Source organism: Lemur catta, chromosome 21, assembly GCF_020740605.2.
Source record: "Lemur catta isolate mLemCat1 chromosome 21, mLemCat1.pri, whole genome shotgun sequence".
Classification (NCBI taxonomy): Eukaryota; Metazoa; Chordata; class Mammalia; order Primates; family Lemuridae; genus Lemur; species Lemur catta.
Window position 1 is genome coordinate 10,240,970 of NC_059148.1, and position 19,994 is coordinate 10,260,963.

Consider the following 19,994-nt stretch of genomic DNA (forward strand, 5'->3'; position numbering starts at 1 on the left):
TGTTTTTGTCCACTATACCTACTGTTCTTTGACAAATCCCATTCCAGCTTAACAATGGGAGAACGAAATTTAGGCCAGTCCACGAACTGGACAGATACTGTTCGTTTGGCCCTTTTCAGTTAAAATGCTGGGTCCAGTAGAGTTCAAACTATGGATGCCAGGACTCTTTTCCCTAGGGAAATTTAACTTGCTTTACTGCTGTGGCTGAGAGGGATGTGGCCAGTTCATTCTCCACTAACAACTAGCTAAGAGGAAGAGGGGAAGGAATGAATCCACCATTAGATTACACAACAGGAATTCTGCTAGCACCAGGCCTCATGCTGTTAATTACCACTGCTTCTTCACAGGAAACCAGTGGATACACAACAGCTGTTTGATTTCTGCAGCAGCCCCTCACCAAATACAGGCATTTTACTTTGAATGGTTTTGCTTCCCCAGATGTTCTTGGATTGGGATTAGGTAAAGGCACTCTGAAGCAGTCTTCCTTCTGCATTGGCTCCAAGACCAGAGTATGTGTGCCTATCCCTCAAATGGGACTCTCCCTTGACTAACCTCGCCTTCCTGGTCTCTGTTCATTCCACAGCTTCTCCCTCAACTGCACAGCAGGCTTTCAGAACCAGATCAGTTTATGTCAGCACAGCAGAGGCACTTCTAGGAGTTTAGCAGCAAATGGGCCAGGCCATAACAAATCCATTCCAGTCTGACTAGAGTTAACAGTGAAGTCTTTAACACATGGAAAAAGTTGAAAATTATTTCGAAAACTCTAAGAATTCTATATATATTAATAGAAGAGCTTTCAAGCTTAGGAGTAACATGAAATACCAAAATCATAAATAGGTTTTTTTTCCTCTCTCTCACTCACACATACACACAAACACTTTTTATGTGTTAAACCAGATACAGTTAACATGAAAAACAGATAATATATTTTTAAATAACACCTCAAAATTCAGATCAAATATTGTAGACCACAATTTTTTAAAAAACATATAATCCATTAGTTACATTATTTTTGATGCTATTGAAAAATTAATGTATGGTTTGCATTTTTTGTTTTTATGGGAGAGTTTTATTTGGTTTGAAATATTTTAGATTTACTGCAAGTAGCATTAATGGGTTTTTTTTTTGAAATTCTACTTTTAGACATGGGAAGTGATGGTTCAGAGTCAGATGTGTTCACAGTAATGGACGCTATTTCCACTGATTCTGAGCGAAGAGGTTCCAGGGACACCTGAATAACAACTTTTGTTTCAGGAGGCAATCCTTCTAGTTGCTTAGGCTTCTTAAACATTTGATGACACTGGGTCTTGTGCTCCATTTTCTCCTTGAAAGTTAAAAACTGTAGCCGGCACTTAGAACACTGGTGTACGCTCTTTTCCCAGTGCCCCCTATAATGACACATGTATGGTGTTGCAGTTTTGAAAATTTTGAGACAAAATGGACAAAGCAAAGTTTTAGTGTTTTCGTGGCACGTTCTAAAATGTGTTTCCACATCAGCAAAGACCGACGATCTGTAATTGCAAATCTGGCACACATAGGGCATTTCGCCAGGCTTATGATTGTCCTTCATGTGTTGCAGGAGGACCTGATCTGTTTCAAATGACAATTCACAGATTTTACAGACAGCTGCGGGCTCCTGGGCAGTGTGCACACTTTCAATATGACACTGCAGCTGGAAGGGAGTGGGAAACTGCCGGTGGCAGTGCTGGCAGGTGGTGTGGTTTTCCCAGCTGTCGCTCCTCTGCCTCTCAAGTTCCAAATGGTGCTTCACGTGATTCATAAACTTAACATTTTTTAGCACTTTCATGCAGCTGAGGCATTTAAAGGTTGTGTGAGTCTTCTGCTCTGGCGTCCCATCTCCTTTATGCTGTCCGTAGTAAAAGTCACTAAGTAACATGATCAGATTTCCTTTCTTGGGATCAAAGGTCTGGTTTTGACTTGCTAGAGTTGAAAAGTCTGTTTGTGCCAATGCCTCTTCCCTAGCAAGATTTGCATTTATAGGCTTGCAATGCATACTGTCCTTTGGAAAAGCTGCTGGAAAAGGGACTCCATTCGGAACATGGCTTAATGAGGTATGAACATTGTCTGAGGGTGTACTCTGCTGAGTATTCACCGTATGAAAGATACCTGAAGGGGACACAGCTGAAGAAGCTCCCTCTGTGATTCCATCCCTGAGTTTAGCCCTTTTGGGACTTATGCCGTTTTCTTCAGAAGTAGAAAGTCGCTTTGATACACATGGACTTTCACTCATACCTTCTACCGAAAGTGCTTTTTTTACTGGATGATGCAATGAGCTTGTGCATGTAATCAAGGGAGAATATAATTCTGAAGAGCTATTAGGCACGACTTGTGGTGAACTATTTTTACAATCAGATTTAGATGAAGGCTCAATAATAATAGGACTATCTGTTGATCTTGATCCAGACCGAGAGGCCGGCGAGACAGTCACTGCTCCCAACGCAGGCATCACTTGACTTGTAGGCTGCAATTTGTGAGCAGCATCTTTCCTAAGGCGGCCATACTTTTTTCTCCTTGAACATGAACCTGGGGTGACTCTGTTCAAAATGTTTGAAACAACTGGTTTTGAATTTGAAGTCACCCCAACAAAGATGAGCTCAGCATCTTCATTCACATGTTCCACCCCCACAAAGATTAGCTCAGCATCTTCATCATCTACTTGCTTGGTTTCTTTTATGTTCTTCTGTGGTTCTGGCTCTTCTTCTTCATCACATAACATATATGGTTGTTCCATTTTCTAATTTTTTTATTCTTGAAGGGTGTGGCCACAGTCCCAGTGCTTCCTTTATATAAACTGCCACCTAAGTACAAACACACTATACATCAGTAAGTACAGAAAAATGCATTATCTTATTTAATTCTCCTCCAAAACACTAAAGTAATTATAAACATTGCTATTTTACGGACAAAGTAACTGAAATTCAAAGATGATAAATACCAGTTTAAAACCTGTAAGCTCAGATCCCTATGACTCCAGAATCATAGCTTTGCCCTATACCAATTATATCTTCTGTTTAAAAAAAAACAAAACCCTCCAGCAACTAATCACTAGGCAAAATCATATGGAAAGGACAAGTATCTTTACAAAGGCACCATTGTGCAGTGCTTAGAAACAAGGGCAGTGGAGTTGGGAAAGATTAAACAAAATTAAGCTGGAATCCTCAGTGTCCCACTGCCACATACAAACTGCATCACATTTAGCAAGTCTTTTACTTTTAAATGTATTTTGGTATCTTAAAAGCAAAAAATTCTTATTTCTTAAACTTAATGTAACAATTTTTCTTTCTATTTTTCTTTCTTTTTTTAGACAGAGCCTCACTCTATTGCCCAGGCTAGAGTGCAATGGTCTCATCATAGCTCACTGCAACCTTCAACTCCTGGGCTCAAGCAATCTTCCTGGCTCAGCCTTCCAAGTAGCTGGGACTACAGGTATGTGCCACTAAGCCTGGCTAATTTTTCTATATTTTGTAGAGATGGAGTCTTGTTCTTGCTCAGGCTGGTCTGAAATTCCTGGCTTCAAGCAACCCTCCCACTTTGGCCTCCCAGAGTGCCAGGATTACAGGTGTAAGATACCACACCCCGCCCTTCTAACAGCTGTTTTTAAAAAGCACTAACTATTCAATGGCAGCTTGTTTTGTAGTAGAACTGGAAGAAAATTATATTAAATGCACACATCTCCATTGGTTCATAATACTAATTTCATAATTATTAATATAGAAAAGAGGTATTAAGTGTACAGAGTAAGAGTATCTACACATAGCCAACAAACAGCATACTGTTATGTCAAATGCCATGCCAGGCAGACAAATTAGGAATGAACTCTGATAATCTCATCCCAACTCATGGCCTTAATTATAATCCATTCACTCGTGTCTCCTAAGTTCCTCCCTCCAGTCCTGACTTCCCAATGACCTTAAATACAACAGTCCTTCCTACTTCAGTCCACCTAAGTCTCTTCTCCACGTGGCAGGCAGAGTGATTCTGTTAAACCAAGTCAAATTATAGCACCACTCAGCTCAAAACCCTCGAATGGCTTTCTGATTCACTCAGAGTAAAAGGCCAAGTCCTTCCAATGCCTAGCAGACCACACTTCCAACAACCCCACATACTGCCCTGCGGTTATCTCATACTCCTCTCTCCCACGCACTTCACTCCAGCACACTCCTATTTCTTCAACACACTAAGCTCTATCTTGCCCAGGAACCTTGTTCCCTCTAATATGCATGATCTTCATTCAGATACCTGCATGGCTAGCTCCTCACTGCCTTCAGGACTCTATTCCAAGTATTCTTCTCAGTGAGGTTCTCAAATATTCCAACCAATATATAATTCACATTCCTAATCTCTCTTCCCTTCTTTTTCACTTCAAGCCCTATCACCATTTAACATATTATAATCTTTACTTATTTATCTTCATTCGTTTCTATTTTCCATCCTGTAGAATGTAAACTCCAAAGGGCAGGGACTGCATCTTTTGTTAACTGTTGTATACCCAGCACGAACAACAGTGTCTGGCATAGGACAGGCGCTCAACAATTACAGAATTTGTAAAATGAATCAACAAATAGTAGCTCTCCTTAATAAGATCCTTTATTTATAGAGAAGATTATGCTCTATTAATCCCACATTTTTATGAATTTACTCTGAGACCTTTCCCCAAGTGGGACATTCTATAGGCCATTAAAGGACTTACAGCTGCCAGCTTTCTACAAACACACGACCACAACCAACAGTTAAAAAAAAAGTTATCTAGAATCCCATTACACAAACACAGATATATAAGTAATAATTGCCTTTACTACATGGGATGCATTCTAATATTTTCTATTTCATTTTTCTTAAATTAACTATGACCCACAAAATCAATTAAGTCTCATCAATGGGTCACTACTCTACTAGTGATCTGAAAAACTGGTCTAAAGCTAGCAAAATGTATGTACTTTATGGTTCATAACTAACCAATTTCTGAAAACATATCAGGATTCACTGTACCGCAATGTAGACCTTTCAAATCAGCATAATCCAACCCACAAAAATTAAACTGGCCTCTAATATGTGCCAGGCATATTGTATTAATTTTAATTAAGGTATCAGTATCTAATTTTTAAATATATAGATAGTATTTACTCTTATAAACACATGTATCACCTTGGAAGAGAATTTAAAACCACAATATTAAGCATAATGAAATTATTTATTCTTTTCCTCACTTATTCTAAAACTGTATTTTGTTTGCCCAATTCTGGTCAGGTACTATGCCAAGCACTGAGTACACAGTGGTAAATGCATAAAGCATGCAGACTGGTATGTCATGAATAATGATTTACAACTTTAAAACTAAGATCAAGTAGATAACTAGTGTATTTGTAATGCCAGAAAAAATATAAGGCAGATTTGAAAACATCACTCTTTGGAGTTAACTAAAATGTCTATATATATAAATACATATACAGTTTCAATCACCTAACTCCAGGATGATGCTGCCCAGCCTAGTGTTTCTCAACCTAAGCACTACTGACATTTTGGACCTGGTAATTCTTTCTTATAACGGGCTACTGGGTGCATTGTAGGATGTTTAGCAGCCTCTCTGGCCTTTATCTACTAGATACCAGTGGCAATACCCTAGTTGTGGCAACCAAAAATGGAACCAGGTTTTAACAAATGTCCCATGGGAGAACCCCTGCCCAAATCCAACCTTCTTCTCAGGATCACTTCTACATTTCTAGTAACTACCTTATAGGTCATTTTTTTTTTAATTTTTAAATTTAAATTAGTATAGGTACATAATAGTTGGATCTTTTAGGTAATTTTTAATGCATCCCCTAACATCCTATCTAGAGAAAAAATTCTAAATCAAAATTATTAATATTCTCCAATATTATAAAAATCATAAAATAATCTGACAACTAATATGGCCATCACATTTATCTGAGGATAAATTTTTAAAGCCCAAAATGTTTATGATTTACCTAAAGTTATACGGAGGGTTTGTAGACAGAGTTCACACTAAAATGCATAATTCCTGAGTTCTAGTTTTGTGTTCTTTCCACTAGAACTCTGACTTAATGTACACCTATTTCTGATGATGGCGCTGCTAATTACTTAGTCTCTAAGACTTAAAGTGTCTCACTGCATTCATTTTTTTTTTTTTACTCTCATCTATTTTTTAAACCTATTCAAACCTCCCTCACCTCCCATCAAATGCTGAAGTACCTTATAAGTGATTCTAAATAACTTTTAGGGCATTGCTCATTCCAACTACCTTTTATTTCCATTCCTATTAATTCCTCCCAATCCCAGGCCCCAACTTCTAGGTTCAGGTCTACTGGTTACTTTAGGTTTGTACATTTGTACTAAACTCCAAATTGCTCTCTTCTTTGTGGCCTTCAAATTTATATAACACATCACCACTAAATGGAACTTAAAACACCACTGTAATTATATCACTCTTCTATTCCTAAGTGTTAAGTGAGTCCTCCAGTTCTAGAGAATATATTTTAGATTATGCTATAGACTGAAATGTGTTCCCCCCCAAAACTCATAGCTATAACCTCCAAAGTGATGATATTTGGAGATGGAGCTTTTGGGATAATTAGGTTTATGTAAGGTCATGAGGGTGGGGCCCTCATGATAGGATTAGTGCCTTATAAGAAGAGACACCACAGACCTTGCTTCGACTCACTCTCTCTGCCATGTGAGGAAACAGCAAGAAGGCAGTCATCTACCAGCCTACCAGAAAAACAGGGCTTTCACTGGGGAACTAAACTTGTTACCATCTTCACCTTAAACTTCCAGGCCTCCAAAAATGTGAGAAATAAATTCCTGTTTAAAAAAAAAAAAAAATTAAGCTGGGTTCCAATAACATTGCTGGATTTTTCCACCCAGCTGACCTTGGTTGGATTTCTGGCTGTTGTCCATACTGATTAACTCTCCATCCAAGCAATCATTCAAGATGAAAAATGAGGAGTAGAGCAAGCATCAGAAATAAATCTAGTAAGTTAGTGAATGAGTTCATTCAGAACAAGAGTAGCATTAGAACATGGAAGTTTTCTTATTACTTCTTCTCTAGTTGTCCAGAGTCCCTTCTCCACAAATGCCCATCAATGGATAAATAGATGAACTCTTATTTTTCAATTTACCAGAATCTTAAGATATTGGGGTGGGGAGGCTGGTACAAAGACCTATTAGATTTAAGGGATTTGTCCTCAAAAATCAATTCATTGTCCCACCGAGGAAGTCACTAAGGGATATGGGAGAAGTCAATGGGAGGGCACCATTCCAAAGACAGCTGAGAAGGTAGTGCATGATGACCCACCTCCCATTATTTCTGTACATTCAAACAATGGCACTTCTAATGGGTCTTTGTTATAGCCACACACTAACTTTTTTCAGGCATCAGTTCTCCTTGAGTAACTTCAGTACTGAGACCTTAGGCCACCAGGACTCCGCAGTACCTATCCCCACCATCTTCCCTTGCCCACCACTCTCTTCACCCCACTGTGCTCCCGCAAACTCCTGCCCTACCCTCCTCACTCTCCACCTACAGCACTCTTGTCCCTTCTCCACCAGTAACTCTACACATTCGCTAGCTTGAATTTAATGCTTTACAGGATTTGGAGCTTTATAGGATCCTTAAAGCTATAGGGAACATTTGTATTCCATCCTAGGGCAACGAAACAAAACAAAAATAATTTTCCATAAATATTTTTAATAAATACCTTGTCATAAATAATCTCAGGATGACAGAGTGTAAAATAAGGTGTAAACTAGCCTAGGAGTCTAGGAGGAGAGTAACTATTAGACCAATGTTGTTTCTTATCAAAAGACTTGACCATTTCTATAGATAAAATGACAGAAAAATCAAGAATGTACAGATCCTCACTACTATTTCCACTCTTGCTATCTCTCTGACCTATTCTCTCAGTATTCTAACCTTCATTCATTCCAATCCAGCCACAGTAGCTTCCTTGCTGTTCCTTCAGAGTCTCTGCCTGACACTTTTGTCCCCATGGCTAACACAGCGACCTTTTATTCCCTTCAAGTCCATGTCCAAATTTACCTTCTCCATGAGACTTACCCTGACCACACTATCTAAAATTACAGAAGCAGAAGTGGGAGGATCACTTGAGCCTGGGAGTTTGAGCCTTCACTGAGCTAAGACTGAGCCACTACACTCCAGCTAGGACAACAGAGCAAGATGCTATCTCTTAAAAAAATAATAATAATAAATAAATAAACTTAGAATATTCCTATCTCCCCAACTTCCAATCCCCTAATCCTGCTTTATTATTTTTTTCCTAATTCTATAGCATCATCTTTATTTCACCTGAGAATCTGTATATTTAGTATACTTACAATCTTTCTGCCTCTGCTGCACTGTCAGTTCCTTCTATTGGAGTAGTTTTGGTTTTTTGTTCATTTTTGTCTGTTTTGTTCACTGATCTCTCTCAGGTGCCTCGAGCAGTGTCTGACACACAAAAACCACTTACGTATTCATTAAACAAAAAAGGTAATTTAGAAGGAGTTAGAAATAAATTCAAAAAACAAAGAGGAGGCCAGGGGAGGTGGCTCACACCTATTATCCTAGCACTCTGGGAGGCCTGAGGCAGGAAGATTGCTTGAGGGCAGGAATTCGAGACTAGTCTGAGCAAGAGTGAGACCTCATTTCTACCAAAAAGAGAGAAAAAAAAAAAACAGCTGGGCATTGTGGCATGTGCCTGTAGTCCCAGCTACCTGGGAGGCTGAGGCAGAAGGATCGCTTAGAGCCTAGGAGTTGGAGGTTGCAGTGAGCTATAATGAATGACACCACTGCATTCTACCCAGGGTAACAGAGTGACATTCTGTCTCAACAACAACAAAAAAAACAAGGACACTGAGCACCCTTCCACACAACCCTTTATTTTTTAAAAAATATTTTTTAAAAATAAAAATAAATAAAAAAAATAGAAAGAAACATGGACTGAGAGAAGGGGTAAGAGATGTTCAAACCTGGGAAACAGCCAATTTTCCTCAAGTCTGAGAGCCACTAAGGTACTCTTATAGGAACTGTGAGAGCCCTATAATGCCGAAGCTCAAAAGAATGCCTATGGCTATATTTTATCATGGGAACCAATAGTTTGGGGAAGCCTTTTCTCAGAACAGCATGGTTAGAGTCCTGCATGAGATCTACTCCCAAGAAGCAGAGAAAATTAACCATTTTCCCTTTTCCTTCCCTTCCTTCAAAGAGCAGAAGGAATCTACAAAGGAGATTTCAGCCGGGTGGCAGCTCAACCTAAAAGTGATCTGTTAGTTCACAGGCAAATTCTTTCACTAATATTCAGTGTATAAAAGGTTTGGAATTATTAGGTGAGTAGAGAACGATTTTAAAAGGGGCTGTGGAGGACCACAAAAAAGAAAACTTTAAAGAAAAACAAAAAACTTTGAGTGGCAATTTGTTAAATGCCCAGCAACAAAGTCAAGTTCAGTGGGAATGGTGGACTAAAGACCTAAAAATAGCTGCTCTTTCAAAAAAGCAAAGAGAGCACTAGCAATAACTGTCAAAATCTAGTTTTTCAGATCTTGGAAAGTAAAAGGCTTGTAAAAATCAGAGGATTTTTGTGGAAATGGTTTGGTGATTCCCCAAAAGGTTAATTAATCCTGCATTTATCATGACCCTGTATGTCCACTTCTAAATATATACCCCAAAGAACTGAAAACAGGTACACAAACAAGTCATGTACACACGTTTATAGCAGCTATTCATAATAACCAAAAGGTGGAAACATAAATGTCCATCAATGGATGAATGGATAAACAAATTACAGTACATACACATAATGGAAAGTTATTCAGCCATAAAAGGAATGAAGCACTGATACAAGCTACAACCATGAATGAACCCTGAAAACACGCAAAGTGAAGGAAGCCAGACACAAAAGGTCACACACTGTTCACTTACAGGAAATATACAGAATAGATAAATCCATAGAGATTAAACAAAGACTACTGGTTGCCAGGGGATGTGGAGGGGAAATGGAAAGAAACTGCTTAATGGGCAAAGGTTTTACTTTAGAATGATTGAAATGTTAGAACTTGATAAAGGCAGCAGATGTACAATAACATGAATCTAACATCCTTTCATTATTTAAAACACAAAAAACAAAACAACTAGGAATTCAAAGGAACTTTCTTAACCAAAGGTATCTGTAAAAGACCCACAGCAAGCATCATGGTGAAAAACCGAAAGCTCCCCCACTCCTGCCCCCATGATCAGCAACAAGAAAAGGATGTCCACTTTCACCACTTCAACTCAACACTGTACTGGAGGTTCTACAGGCAGGGCAATCAGATAAGAAAAAGAAACAAAAAGCATTCAGATTGCAAATGAAGAAGTAAAACAACATTGCAGATAACATAAATTTTATATACAGAAAATCCTCAGGAATCCACAAAACGTGTTAGAACTAATAAATTCAGCAAGATTGTAGAATATAAGATCAATATAAAAAATAAATTACATTTCTATACATGAGCAATAAACACTCTGAAAATAAAATTAAGTAAACAATTCCATTTACATTAGCATCAATAAGAATAAAATAGGCCTGGTGAGGTGACTCATGCCTATAATCCTAGCACTCTGAGAGGCTGAGGCAGGAGGACTGCTTGAGGTCAGGAGTTCCAGACCAGCCTGAGCAAGAATGAGACCCCATCTCTCCTAAGAAAACAGAAAAATTAGCCAGGCATCATGGTGCACACCTGTAATCCCACCTGCTTGGGTGGCTGAGGCAGGAGGATCGCTTGAGCCTAGGAGTTAGAGGTTGTAGCAAGCTACAATGATGCCACTGCATTGTACCCAGGGTGACAGTGAACCCATCTCAAAAAAAAAAAAAAAGAAGAAAGAATAAAATACTTAGGAATAAATTTAACAAAAGACATGAAGACTTTATATGGGAAAACACTGAATTATACTGCATACATGGTTGAAAAAATTAAAGAAGACCCATAAATGGAAAGACTTCCTATGTTCATGGATGAGAAAATTCAATATTGTTAAGATGGCAACACTCTCAAAATTGGCTGGCTTTTCCACAGAAATTGAAACCATCTGAAGTTGCAAGGAACCCAGAACAGCCAAAATAATCTCAAAGAACACCAATACAGGTGAAAGACTCACATTTTCTAATTTCAAACTTACTACAAAGCTACCGTAATCAAGAACGTGGAGGCCAGGTGCCGTGGTTCACGCCTGTAATTCTAGCACTCCGGGAGGCCGAGGCAGGAAGATTGCTTGAGCTCAGGAGTTAGAGACCAGCCTGAAGAAGAGCAAGATCCCGTCTCTATTAAAAATAGAAAAATCAGCTTGGCAAGGTGGCATGAGCCTGTAGTCCCAGCTACTTGGAAAGCTGAGGCAGGAGGATTGCTTGAGCCTAGGAGTATGAGGTCGCAGTGAGCTATGATGATGCCACTGCATTCTACCCAGGGCAACAGAGCAAGACTGTGTCTCAAAAAAAAAAAAAAAAAATCACAGTGAGATATTACTTCATACCCACTAGATTAGCTATAACCAAAACAATAACAAGTTTCACAGAGAATGTGCAGAAACCAAAACCTTCACATATTGCTGATGGCACTGTAAACTGGTACAGCCACTTTGGAAAACAGTTTGGCAGCTGCTCAAAAATTAAATATAGAGTTACCATAGGACCTACCAATTTTACTCCCAGGTATATAACCCAAGAGAATTAATAATAAAAATATAAGCTCACACAAGAACTTGTACATCAATGTTTATAGCAGCATTATCCGTAACAGCCACAAAGTGAAAACAATCCAAATGTAAATTAATTGACAAATGGATGAACTCTGGTACATCCATACAATGGAATAAAAAGGAATGAAGTACAGATACATGCACATGATGTTCCTTGAAAATATGCTAAGTGAATAAAGCCAGACACAAAATGCCATATGATTTTATATGATTCCACTTATATGAAATGTCCAGAATAGGCAAATCCACACAGACAGAAATAAACTGGTGGCTGCCATCAACTGGGAGGAAAAGAGGAATAGGGAGTACAGCAGGTTGAAAAATGGGCCCCCAAATATCAAGTCCTAATCCCTGAAACCTTATATTTAACTTTATTTGGAAAAAGGGTCTTTGGAGATGTGATTAAGAATCTTGAAAAAATTCTTAAGAAAATTTTCTTGCATTATAAAGGGGCCTTAAATGCCATTACAAGTGAGCTTATGGGAGAGGCAGAGGGAAATCTCACACCTACTGTAGGAGAAGGTGATATGAAGACTGAGGCAAAAACTGGAGTGATGGGTACAAGCCAAGGAATGTCACATCTACAAACTGGAAGAGGCAAGGAATGGATTCTCTGCTAGAGTCTCCTGGGGGAACACAACCCTGCCAATATTTTGATTTAGGTCCAGTGAAACTGATTTTGGACTTCTGGCCTCTAGAACTAAGGGAGAAGAAATGTTTGTTGTTTTAAGCCACAGGAAAGTAATATAGTGAATGACTGTTAATGGACACAGGAGTGACTGCTAATGAACACAGGTTTCTTTAAAGTTGGTGAAGTGTTCTGGTTGTACAATTTTGTAAATATACTATAAACCACTCAATTTCATTCTGCAAAGTGTGAATTTTACAGGCTGGTGTGACCCCCCATGTCCCAACAACTGATGCTAAATTTTCAAAGCCCCTAAGCAGACTCTATTCATGACAAGGGTTAAGGCCGGGCATGGTGGCTCACATCTGTAATCCTAGCACTCTGGGAGGCCAAGACTTGAGCTCAGGAGTTCCAGACCAGCCTTAGCAAGAGTGAGACCCTGTCTCTACTAAAAATAGAAAACTTAGCCAGGCGTCGTGGCTATCTATAGTCTATGGCCTGGCCTATCTATAGTCCCAGCTACTCAGGAGGCTGAGGCAAGAGGATCGCTCAAGCCCAGGAGTTTGAAGCTGCAGTTAGCTACTATGATGCCACTGCACTCTACCCAAGGAGACAGAGTTCTCTGTCTCAAAAAAAAAAACAAAACAAAGAAATTGAACCCCCCCTCCTAACTACCCCCCTCACACACACACAAAAAAACCCCAAGGATTAAGTAATTAGGATAATGGTAACAACACAAGCTAATCTACCAGCAAAGAGAAATAAGCTAGTATCAGGTGGTCAATTTATAAATTTATAGTACGAGTCATACCCTTCCAGAGATGGAAAAGTTATAATTTGCAGCATGAACATTTCTCTGATACTAAGGACTTAGAAGACCAAATTAGTTAGGTAGGATTTTCAAATACGCTGGTTTAACCAGGAGAGTCCCAGTTTAACCTGCTGTCCTTGTACATGTATTAATGGCACCACTTTTCACTCTTAATAAGTATGCTGGTTTAGATGGTAAAGTATATACATACAGTCAACCTAGTTATAAGGAATCTGGAAGTTGTGAAGTTGTGAGAGCACAGTCCATACAGGCCCGATGGGCCCTGTCATGAATCCCTATGTAACTTGTATCTCTCTGCCATTGGGAGAACCACAGGGGGAAAATCCTGGTAAGACTTCAGAGCATTCATATTTTGTTTTCAAACTTATACAATACTAATGCTCAAGCTAACCTCTCAGAAGTGTATTATTCAGGATTATTCAAATGACTGATTAATTTATACATTTAAGGGAAAGCATGAGGAATGGACCTAGGTATACATGTAGTTTATAAGCATAAGGAGCTAACAAAGGATAAGATTAAAATAGCTTGTGCTCACATTTACTAAGTGTTAAAGCCAAAACTTGAAAATCACTATTTTTTGACGTATCAAACCGACTTTAAGGTAATACTACTGCATTAGAACTCTTGGGGGGGGGGAGGCAGAGGTTTTTAAGAAATTAGGGAGAGGCTGGGCTTGGTGGCTCACGCCTGTGATCCTAGCACTCTGGGAGGCCGAGGCAGGAGGATTGCTTGAGCTCAGGACTTCCAGACCAGCCTGAGCAACAGTGAGACCCCGTCTCTACTAAAAATAGAAAAAAAAATTAGCCAGGTGTGGTGGCATGTGCCTGTAGTCCCAGCTACTTGGGAGGCTGAGGCAAGAGAATAGCTTGAGCCCAGGAGTTGGAGGTTGCTGTGAGCTGGGCTGATGCCGTGGCACTGTAGCCCAGGCAACAGAGCTAGACTCTGTCGAAAAAAAGAGGAAAGAAAGAGGAAGGAAGGGGAAAAGAAAAAGAAACGGAAAAAGGAAACGGGGAGGGGAAGGGAAGGGGAAGGGGAAGGAAGGGGAAAGGGAAAGAGAGGGAGAAAAGAAAAGAAATAAGGGAGAAATTTCTACCACAGAAAGAGCATCATATGAGATTCTGTGCGTTGCCAAACATTTAAGTCTGGTTATGTTTGATGTTCACTATTTTTCGTGAACTATAGCCATAAAATGTATTAAATCATAGAACTAAAACATATCCCTGTCCAAAAGAAACTGAGAAACAGAGAAATCACACACAAATGATAAAGCATTTGTACAGTTTTGACGGTCTTGTGACCACAAAGAAAAGAGGGAGGGGGAGTGTCAAGGTGGTATTAGAGAGGAATTTGAGAAGCCCATTCATTCAACAAAAGTTTGGCAAGTCTACCAAGTGCCAGGTGCTGGTCTGGGGAGATGGGAGTAATCTAAACGAAGTCCTTCTCTTCAGAGAGCTGACATTCCAGTAGGGGTAATCAGAAAATACAAAAGGAAAATGGTTATAGAAATGCTAGGGAAAAAAATAAAGTAAGAAATGGCCAGCAGGTTAATATGTATATGACACAGATATGAGCATGTAGGAAAGACTACTCCAGCAAAGGCAAAAGCAAATGAATACAAAGGCTCTGAGACTGGAGCACTTAATACATGCAAGGACTGATCAAGTGGCTAACACAGGTGAGCCAACAAAAAGGGATCACCTGAGGCCAGGAGTTTGAGACCAGCCTGGGCGAGGAAGCAAGACTCCATCTCAAAGGGAAAAAAAAAATCTAGAATGCCCCACAAGGTTCACTGATGGACTGGACTTGGGATTTGAATGAGAGAAGGATGACAGACAAAAGGTGATGCTGAGCAGGTAAATCTATGAGACCAGCGCTCAGGGAGAGGGCTGGGGTAAGTATCTAAATTTTGGAGTCTTCAGTATATAGCACCAGCATTTAAAACACCAGACTGGATGAGATCACCCATGGAAAGAGGTCTGAGATCCAAGCCCTGGAGCATTCCATTGGTTAGAGGACATGGAGATGAAAGGAGAGCAAAAAAGGAACAGTTATTCACAGCCATTCGGGTGAGAGGAGAAGAAAGAAAGAGAAGCATCCAGAATCCACATGAAAAATTATTTTCAGGGAGGAGAAAATGAACTCTGATAAATGCTGCTAAAGGAATAAAATCAATGACATTAACTAAAACTGACAAATGGATTAAGTAATATGGAATTCACTGGTGACCTTGACAATAATGAGTTTAAGGGAGATTGGGAGAAGAATAAGAGACAGCAAATATAGACAACTCTGGAGAAATTTTCCTATGACAAGCAAATACAAAATAAAATAAGCAGAAGGGGAATGTAGCACCAAACAACAGACATTTTAGAAGTGACAGTACAATCAGTATGTTTGCTATGTTAACGATCTGGAGAGACAGAAAACTTAATCCCAAAGAGGAGTCTTGCTGGAACAATATCCTTGAATAAACAGTGTACATGAAGAGGTTTTGGACTTAGCAAGAAGTCAAATTATTCACCCACAGTAACAGAATAATGCCTGAGATCATAAATGGAGAAGGCTTAGAATGGTGGATAAATTGGTATGGTAGTCAGCCTTCAAGATGACCCCAAAACGGAATCCCACCTCCTGGTATTCACACTGTGGGGTAGCCCCTCTCCCACACTGTAACAGGGTTGGCCTGTAGGATCAAGCACATACAGCAGAAGTGATTTCACTTCTGAAATTAGGCTGTAAAGATTCTGCACTTCATGTTGGATATAATCACTCACTCTGGGGGAAGCCAGCTGCCATGAGACAAGCAGCCCCACGGAGAGGCCCACAGAGTGAGGAACTGAGGCCTCTAGCCAACACTCAAGTGTGCAAGCTTAGAAACAGATCATCCAACCCTAGTCCAGTCTGTAGAGACTGCTCACTCAGGCAAAAGCCTGACTGCAACCTCACAAGAGACCCTGAGCCACAACCAGCTAAGCCACTCTTAGATTCCACACCTTCAAAAACTATGAGGTAACAAAAATGTGTTACTTTTAAGCTATTAAATTTTGAGATAATTTGCCACACAGCTATAGATAACTAATACAATGGGTCTCGCTGAGTTGTATTCACAAATTGCTGGGCACAGAATTTACCTATCTCGCCTACTGGCATGGAATGAATTGAGATGGCCTCCTCTGTCCAGTTGCATGCACCTCATGAAATACAGTCCATAAGAAAAAGGGTATAGACATGAACAAACTAACCCCTGGAACATTTTTAACAAATACACATTTACCCTGAATGAACCACTTTAATATGTTAGCTGAAATCTTAGGGTATGTGTATGGACCCATTTTAGCCTCATGATATGGTAAAAAAAAAAAGGCTGCTTTACCTAACATTGATGGTGCTGAGTCGTTCTTTTTCCTTTCAAGAGATCAAGTCAAAGAATGCCACCACCACCTTCTTTCTTAAGGAAGCAATTTAGAGGGTTCCAGAATTATCTAAACCAACAATTGGCCTGAATTTGCCATACAAATTCAGATTCCCTCAGGATCACTAAATAGCAATGTTTTAGCGCAGACGTGGACAAGAAAGCAAAATTCAAGGGAAAAAGATACAACCTTGGTCCTTATTATAGAGACCTCTCTCCTCTTACCTCAGGCGTACAGTGAAACTTTTAAGAACTTGACATATTCCAGCCAGAAGGTGGTCACATCTTTGAGATAACCAGAGACAAGGATTAGGATTACTTACACGTTACAAGAATATTTTATATCCCACTGCCTACCTGACATCGCCGTTTGGATATTTACCAAGCATCCCTTAACCAGAAAAGAAAACTGAACTCCTTTCCCCCAAATCTCCAATCTACCCTACCTCGGTAAACTCCCCAACTGAGAAATGTCCTAACCAAAAGCCTCCGAATCACCCTGGGTCCTGGCTCTCAAGGGGGACTTCATTAAGGTCCAAGGCGCTGCTGCATCAGACTCTTGGCAGACACGCAGTAAACAACAAAAAGAAAACGCTGCAGTAGGGAAGACATACCAACAAATTTCAATGTCTTAAGGCGTCCAGGCCTACACATTTCCAGAACGGGGACGGTCTGAGGTCGCAAAACGGGCTTCCGATTTTCAAATGCGTGAAGCGCCACAAGAGACCACCGAGGGGGCGGGGGAGGGGAGGGCGGCAGGAGCCATGATCGGTCCCTGCTGCAGGAGGCCTGGGCCGGGCCTAGCCCGCGGCTGGGGACAGGAGGCTGACTGAAAGTGGCGCCTGCCGAGGTCAGGGAAGGGGCTGGTCGGGAGCGTGTCCTAGGACCCGCCGGGGGCCGCCTGGCCTGCACTCCCTTTCAGAAGGGCGCGACACTTGGAAAGGCCGCCGCGGCCACGCAGGGTCGGGACCCCGCAGGGCTGCGGCCCGCCGTGCAGTCCCTCCCGTCTGCCCTCAGGGAACGCGCGAGCCGCGCCACACCCCCGTGCTCACCAGTCCCGGTCGGCGGCTGTCCCGGAGCTGCCGGCCACGCACCCGCCCCGGCGGCGCTCCCGGGGCGAAGCCGGCGGCAATGACGCCTCTTCAGTCCCCCGGCGCAGCGGACGCCGCGGCCGCCGCACGCGCGCCCAGGGCGACCCGTGATTGGCCGTCAGGTGCGGGCGCAAGGTCGGCGCGGCTCCGAGCTGGGCGCATGCGCGCGCGCGCTCTGGCGCCCCTGGTGGCGACCGCGAGGCGCGGGGTGAGGCTGAGAGGGAGGAGGGCAGCAGGAATGCCCATGGTCAAGGTGCCAGAACCAGCCAGGGCTCAGATCCCGGGGTAGGATCAGGGGATAGTTTGCCCACCAGGAATCTAGCTGTCATAACCCTCAACTGTGAGTCCTTTTCCGTAAAAACACTAGCTGACTGCCCCATGCTTAAGACCTTGACCAAACCACTGAGCCTTACATTCACCCTCCTGAAGTCCATTTGGGGCCAATCTAATCCAGCCTGCTACCTGTTTTTGTGCCGCTTGCAACGAGATCAAAACATTTTTTCTTTAATAGCTGAAAAAAAAGAAGTTTGTGGCATGTGAAAATTACATGACATTCAAATTTCAGTGTTCATAAATAAAGTTTTATTGAAACGTGCATGTCCATTCTTGAGGTATTGTGTATGTCTGTTTCCCTTCTGCAACAGCAAAGTTGATTAATTACTATCTGGCCCTTTACAGAAAAAATTTGCTCACTCTTGGTTTATTTGCAGCTTTTAATTTTTTTTTTAAACTGGCCAGTTCGGCCAAAAGTCTATTTTAGTAATCTTTTGAGGAAAAAAATAAATGGGAGGAGGTCAGCATTTAGCTTTATTATTAATCTATAATGTTATTTTCTTCTCTATTTCATTTATGTCTTCCAATCTTTATTACTTCCATCTTGTCTCCACAGGTTTGCTATGTTGTTCCTCTTTACACCTTTTTGAGATAAATGCTTAGATTACTTGTAAATTCTTTTTTATTTCTCTTGCATTTAGTGCTATAAATTTACCTGTATGTACCAACTTAACTGTGTCCCAGAATTTTTGCTTGGTAATATGTTCATTATCCTTCAATTCCAAGTATGTCCTAATTTCCGTAGTGATTTTTTTAACACAAGAACTATATAGTAATATGCCATTTATTTTCCAAATCATTGGAATTTTTGAAAGCTATTTGGCAATTTTTTTTTTTGTCTGCTTGCAAGGCATTAGCATCATCTACCAGTTTTTAATTTGGCTGCACTATGGTCAAATCACACAGTCAAAATACTATTAATCCCTTGCATTTGAAGATTTCTGTTCAGTGAAGTATAACATAATCAAAATCAAGACATCATAGATATAGAGAAGATATTTGCAATGTCTAAAATGTATGTACGTGAAATGACCTTTTTTTGGCCTCACAATAATTCCAATATCTATCAATAAGTTACCATTGGCCATGCGTGGTGGCTCATGCTTATAATCCCAGCATTTTGGGAGGCCAGGAATTCAAGACCAGCCTGGGCAACATAGGGAGACAAAAAATAGAAAACATAACTGGGCATGGTGGTGTGCACCTGTAGCCCTAACTCCTCAAGAGGCTAAAGCAGGAGGATTGCTTTAGCCCAGGAGTCCGAGGCTGCAGTGACCTATGATTGTACCACCACGCTCCAGCCTGGACAAAGAGTGAGACCCTGTCTCTAAATAAATAAATAAGTCACCATTAACTAAGCTCCAGGCTTTATTCAAATTTCACTAGTTTCCCACTAATCCTTTTTCTGTGCCAGATTCCCATCCAGGATACTGAACTGCACTTACTCATGTACCATTAGCCTATTCTGCTCTTAAACTTTCTTTGTTTTTCATGACAAATGACAATTTTAATAAGTAAGGGTCAGGTATTTTGCAGATGTGTCTCAATTTGGGTTTGATGTTTTTTCTCACAGTTACACTGTAGGGATGTATTTTTAGAAGAATATTACAGACATGATGTGTCCTTCTGATCACTTATTATCCGGGTTATATGCTATCAATATGACTTACTCTGGCTTCTCCACCGTAAAGTGACTTTTGTCCCCCTTTCATACCCTATTCTTTGGAAGCAAGTAATTAAATTCTGCCTATGCTCAGGAAGGGGGACAAGATTTCAATAAGGGAAGAGTATCTGCACAAATTACTTTAAATTCTTTAGTAAGGAAGATTTGTTTCTACCCCCTTTAATTTTAAACTAATCAAAAATAAATAAAAGTTCAGTATCTCTGTCACACTAGCCACATTTCAACAGCTCAGTAGTCACAG

The 19,994-nt window shown here is 40.6% G+C and overlaps 2 protein-coding genes and 2 gene segments (V, D, J or C); 3 read left to right on the forward strand and 1 right to left on the reverse strand.

Moving 5' to 3' along the window:
• Positions 1 to 19,994, forward strand: part of LOC123625663 (immunoglobulin lambda-1 light chain-like) — a 995,149-nt gene that overhangs the window by 402,502 nt on the left and 572,653 nt on the right. The window lies entirely within an intron of this gene.
• The window catches only part of LOC123625660, a 636,038-nt gene that overhangs the window by 89,991 nt on the left and 526,053 nt on the right, over positions 1 to 19,994 (forward strand).
• LOC123625661 overlaps positions 1 to 19,994 on the forward strand; it is a 628,644-nt gene that overhangs the window by 76,895 nt on the left and 531,755 nt on the right.
• On the reverse strand, positions 1,055 to 17,806 carry ZNF280B (zinc finger protein 280B). 2 transcript variants are annotated; one of them, XM_045534188.1, is made up of 3 exons: positions 17,698 to 17,806; positions 16,871 to 16,930; positions 1,055 to 2,819 (listed from the first exon to the last, which is right to left on the reverse strand). In XM_045534188.1, exon 3 carries the CDS (start codon positions 2,750 to 2,752, stop codon positions 1,070 to 1,072), a length of 1,683 nt encoding a protein of 560 aa, XP_045390144.1. In that variant the 5' UTR covers positions 2,753 to 2,819; positions 16,871 to 16,930; positions 17,698 to 17,806; the 3' UTR covers positions 1,055 to 1,069. The 2 variants fall into 2 exon arrangements, with proteins under 2 accessions (XP_045390144.1, XP_045390143.1); XM_045534187.1 differs by lacking the exon at positions 16,871 to 16,930.